This window comes from Leptinotarsa decemlineata, unplaced genomic scaffold, assembly GCF_025532065.1.
Source record: "Leptinotarsa decemlineata unplaced genomic scaffold, Ldec_3_MD MMD2_tig00026328_RagTag_RagTag, whole genome shotgun sequence".
In the NCBI taxonomy this organism is placed as follows: Eukaryota; Metazoa; Arthropoda; class Insecta; order Coleoptera; family Chrysomelidae; genus Leptinotarsa; species Leptinotarsa decemlineata.
In genome coordinates this window covers 11,597,643-11,603,508 of record NW_027412688.1, presented here as the reverse complement: position 1 = coordinate 11,603,508, position 5,866 = coordinate 11,597,643, and the positions used below count along the sequence as shown (strand labels likewise).

General features: G+C 33.7%; 1 protein-coding gene across 1 annotated transcript; it reads right to left on the bottom strand.

Annotated features, from left to right (window-relative positions):
• Positions 1-3,578: 3,578 nt before the first annotated feature.
• On the bottom strand, positions 3,579-5,133 carry LOC111505411 (uncharacterized). The gene has a single exon (XM_023160211.2). It carries the CDS (start codon positions 5,062-5,064, stop codon positions 3,664-3,666), a length of 1,401 nt encoding a protein of 466 aa, XP_023015979.2. The 5' UTR covers positions 5,065-5,133; the 3' UTR covers positions 3,579-3,663.
• Positions 5,134-5,866: the final 733 nt, after the last annotated feature.

Here is a 5,866-nt window from a genome sequence, read left to right as displayed (position 1 = left end):
GAAGGCCTTTGGATTTATAGTTTGTTGTGGTAAACCGCCTCAATTATCCTCGACATACCTTAAGTGAATTCAAAATTCAAATGTATATTGTACTGTTTGCATTCTATAAATATCACAACATATCACAACATATCATTACATCAAATTTTCTACGTCGCTTTCTGAAATTCGTTTCACAACAATTTTAGACTACAACAGTTAATGTATAAAGTCTGTGAGTATCCAGAAAACGGGTTGAAGTTATTTAACTTCGTAAATTACTTCACAATGTGATGAATATTATGAATATATTATCTCTGACTAATTCACTTTGAGAATGAACCTTTTTCCTGAAGTACGAAAAATCACCCACTAGCAGCGCTAGTTGTTCGGTAGGGACAGACACTGCCTAATCCTTATATAAACGTATGCTAAAGTACAATTAAAAAATAATGTTTTTAACAGAAGAAAATGTTCCTGGAGCAAAACTAAAATTTGCAACTGTAAAGGATAACAATGTTATAACATTATAACGTCGGCTTGCATGCCGTAATTTAAAAGTAACTGAAAAAAAAAGTGAATCAATGGATAGGTTAGTATACAGACTCTAGTAAAAGAGTAGCCGTAGATTCAAACTGTAAAGGAATTCAAAATAATTATGAATTTCAGATTTATTTCCGAGTGAAATATGAATCAAATATAGATGGCAGTGAAATAAATTTAATTGAATTTAATGAATATAATTTAATAAACGATTGAGGTTACATCTCATTCTAATCAATGGTAATTAACTATGAAAAATTTACTATTGATTTCATGTTTAAAGCATACATATGAATATTCATTTATTTTTTGCATTGTTAAATCCACTCTTCTCGAAGCATGTATCCATTTCTTACATCAAACCTCATTAATATGAGATTTTATAAATGGTATAAAAAACACGTTTTCTTCCGGATATCGATTATCTGACGTACAATTCGCAAAACAGCAATGCTTTGTTGGCATTATACTAGCACAAAATAATTTTTTATATCAGATTTATATTTTCAAATAATAAATTAATATTACGTAAATAACACTCTTTTACATGTGAATAGTTTATGTTTGTCCCTACTACTAGTGCTGCCTCTCGTGACATGTTCGCTATACTATTCTCAGGAAAAAGGCTCATTGAAAAGTACAAAACTTTTTGTCAACATGGCATTAATATGTCAAGTCACCTGTCTATAATATTTCAATCTCGAATCAATCTCAAAATTTGTGATATCAACTTCAAATCCCTGAACTATATTGTTGAAGTAGCATTGCTATTTTTCCTGGTGTTCATCCCTAGAGAGTTCTTCGTAGGTCAATGTTACGCCATCATCTCCTTTATTGTTCGAAATCCAGTTGGCTTGAATAATTCAAAAAGAGGCATTTTGGATATGTTTCTCGCTGAACGTTGAACTCTTGCTCCATATAGAAAAATACTGTGTTACTATACATAATTTTTGTTTGACAGTAAGAGAAGGCGCATATTATATACATTTTGATATTCTCTCATCATCTACATGAACTAAGTGTCTTTCAGACAAAATAACGATTTCATTACATCAGGGTAAAACAGTTATTCAGTGAAATGACATACTGGTGGGTCTATAGCAGTTGAAGGACTTACATCACAAAAGTTCAAGTTTTCTATCTGTCCAATGCATGTGTAGGAAGTTGTGCTGAGGAGTTCTTCGATAGAAGCTCCTTTAGTATTACATTTTAGGTTTCAGATGAAAAACTCTCATCTCAAAAAAATGTTTCTTTCAGCATATTTTCAATTTCATCTGTCAATCGTGTTGCCTTGGATGCACTGTAGGATTTTGTATACACAATATAATGATAATATTATCATTAATAATAATAATAATAATAATAACCCTTATTACCCAACAGTAAAAACCATCTACAAGGTTAACTAAGTATTTAAAAAAGTAATACAGGTGCTTATAACTTCAAAGTTTCAATTTGAGAAAATGAAGAACAAAAATGAAATAAAATAAAATTTTAAAAAAAACAGTGACGGAAAATAAAAATTCCCCATGAGAAACTGAGATGCAGTTCCAAAAATATATTCCAGGGAGTCAGAATTGATATCAAACAAATTTGAAATCAAATTGAAATTATTGAAAATGGTAAAGATAGGTGACTTGAGGTACAATTGGTGAAGTTTTTATAGAAGGATCATGTTATCGAGGAGATCAAATGCTTTAGCAAAATCAATGTATATCACATCAACTTAACCACGATTATTTAACAGATCACTAATATTTTGACTCGATACGAATGAATTTGTTATGATGGACCTGTTAGACATAAATCCTTGTTGTTGATATTACGAACTGAGGAATGCATGCGATTATAGATGACAAACAACAAAAAAACAAACAAATTTTAGAAAGAACTCATTTTCAGTTCATAACATTTTTTATTCAGTATCAGAATATTCAGAAAAAAGTGGTAGGCATCATATTTCCGAATTTATTTATTTATGTTTACGAGTGTATATGTACGTGTGATATGAGTATTTTGATATATCATATATACTGTATTCGTTTCCATAGTATATATGTATATTTTCATAACTTTTCAACTGACGATTCTCATAACACTTTCGCGATCTATGGTTGATGAATAATTTGATTTGATTGATTGATTCGATTCCCACCTATCAAGTCTATAAGCTAATTAATACAGATGCCCGTTGAATATAGTCGTATGTCCATTGTGGTAACAGACAAGAAACTAGTTGTTTTGCAACACGTATTTGCGAAAGTCTACCATGAAAAAACATAGGAAAGGGGAGTGAAAGATTTGAATTTCAGTTCGAAATATAATTTTCTTGATAACGTTACTTCTTGATTACTCTGCATTAGCACCAAAGAGGGTGCAATTCCATTTGTAAGCTTCAACCAGTACCTTTCAATAATTTTCTCACCTATGAATACCGGCTAGTGCGCTAAGGTCTCTGTTTTTTATCATGAAAGTAAAACCTTCAGCAATACTAGCAACCTACACCACTGTATTTTACGCAACTGTTGGCATTTGGCCTGGTCGATTAAAGGCATTGAGAAATTTCCGTTCAATTTAGCTTCTTGTTGCGCTTTCAAAAGGTCGAAATTTGCTAGATGACTCGATAGCGGTGGCTATTCTCAAGGGATTTGCGGAGAATATCTATTAGTTCTGGATATATATACAAGACAATGCGTGAATGGGTTTTGGGGTGGAAAACGTTCAGTTTATTCCGAAGGATTTGTATAAAACTCGTTAATAATGAATAACTTCTTATAATGGAATAAAAAATCAGGTTTAAATCACCTTTGGTTCATTTTTGAAAGTTTAATGAGCTTTTCACGGCAGTAGAAATGGGCAACAACAAGAAATCCGTTGAATACTTTCGTTTACAGAAAAAATACTCGAAACTATATTATTTGTTATTCCGAGCAGATATTGGACGGTTCTTTGTCTATTACATATTGACTGTAGTATTGATTATGTGTAAGGAGAAATCTATTTTCAATATTCCTTTGAAAGTCTTCTTTGTTTAATCAACTGTCAACAATTTATTTTTTTTTTATTTATTTATTTATTTACAGTCGCATCGACCTCTAGGGTCATTAGCGACTTGTCGATACATTACATGGAAAAAAAAATTTAGAGAGTATGTAACAAATTGGTATTTCTGAGAAAAGCTAATAGATTATTAATATCACATTCATCTCCTAATATGTCCTTTATTGATGGTGGGAAGCCATAAGTTTGTCTTTCATTGTGATATAGCACGCACTCGGTGAGAATATGTTTAACACTTTGAGGACTATCACACACTTCACATACTGGGGGATTTTCTTCAGATAGTAGGTATCCATGGGTGAGACGAGTGTGGCCTAGACGAAGACGAGATAAAATGACCTGGGCTTTTCTTTCATTGGGGTTGTTTTTCCAAGGAGATACTGACTGTTTCATCTCATGAAGTTTTGCTGACGAACTATTCCATTGTGATTGCCAACTATTGATGATCGTTTGCTTGTATAGAGATTTCAGATCCGTGTGAACAGCAAGTAACACTGTATCTGTTAGCGGGTTAGTAACTGCTTCTTTCGCTAGTTTGTCAGCTCTTTCATTTCCAACTATGCCCATATGTGAAGGGACCCACATAAACCAGATGCAAATATGTTTTTGATGTAGTAGGTGGAGAGACTGTTTTATGCGAAGCAAGATGGGATGATTGGTGTATAGTTGTGTAATTGTTTCGAGAGCGTTCAGTGAATCTGTGACAATCAGAAATTTTGGGATGTTCTTTTCCTCCATGTACTTTAGTGCTCTCCAAATAGCGTATAATTCACCTGTGAGTATCGTGTTTTCTTTCGATAATTTAAATGAACAGCTGAAATCAGAGCTGGTGAAAGCTACTCCATCTTCCATTTTAGATGCATCAGTGTATACTGGAAAAAAGTCTTCGTATTGCTCCAGAAGATGGTTGAATGCTACATTGAACATCCTGTGATTTGTATTCTTTTTCTCAAATTGTAGCAGTCCATATTCAATGTTGGCTCGGGGGAATATCCAGGGAGGAGTATTGGGTGTATTAGAAGTTGAGAAAATGCTTGGTTGTTTTAGTTGGAGACTCGAAAGATACTGGTTATATCTTTGGTAAAAAGGAGGGTCTGCTCTGATTTTTTTTGCAAAAATGTTTTTGAATCTCTGTGCTATTACATTGTGGTGTACCGGATTATCTGGATTGGATATGATGGATGCTGCGTAGGTGAGTGTCATAAGCTTCCTTCTGTTGGCTAATGATGGTTCACTTGCTTCACAGTATAAGCTTTCCGTTGGACTTGTGCAAAAAGCTCCGAGGATAATTCTGATGGCGTTGTTGTGGATGGTATCCAGTTGTTTTAATATGGATTTTTTGGCAGAGTTGTATACTATTGCCCCATAGTCCAATTTAGACCTGATCAGTGATCTATAAATTAACATTAACATCGATGAGTCAGAGCCCCAGGTTCGAGAGGCAACTGTTTTCAAGAGGTTGAGTCCATTCTGACAAGTCATTTTTAAATATTGGACGTGGAGTTTCCAGTTTAATTTTTGATCAAATATCAGTCCTAAGACTTTGATGTACTCAACGAATTCAATATTCTGTTCATATATTTATAGTTGGAGAGGGGTTGCTTTGGCTCTTTTAGAGAAATGAATACATTTGGTCTTTTTTTGAGATATTTTCAATCCAGTTGAAGCAAACCATTTCTCTAAATTGTTGAGGAATTTCTGTAAGAGGTTCTGAATGGTGACGACATTCTTTCCTCTAGCAAAAACTACAAGATCGTCAGCATACAGTCTCGCTTTAAGAGGAGCCCTAGAGTCGTTGATTATATCATTAATGGCAATCAGGAATAATGTGGAACTCAGAGAAGAACCTTGCGGTACCTACTCCATTTTCTTGGATCCTGTTGAGAGATATACAGCCGTTTGTGCGAACTCGGAAATTGCGATATTTCAAAAAGTTAGCAATAAAATGCAAGGAATTTCCTTCAAGTGACCATTTTTGTAGTGTGCTAATAATTGCAGGTCTCCATACAGTGTCATATGCTCTTGAAATATCGATAACTATTGCGATGCAGTCTTGGTCATTCGCAAAAGATTCGTGTACTTCTGATTCAAGATCTACTAGATTATCAAGTGTTGATCGTCTTTTCCGGAATCCGCTCTGTTGTGGTATAAGTAGTTTTCTGTTTTCTAGAGTCCACATTAATCTCTTATTTATGATTTTCTCCATTACTTTACACATGGCACACGAAAGTGAAATTGGTCTGTAAGACTCTGGATATGATTTAGGTTTGTCTGTTTTGTGAAT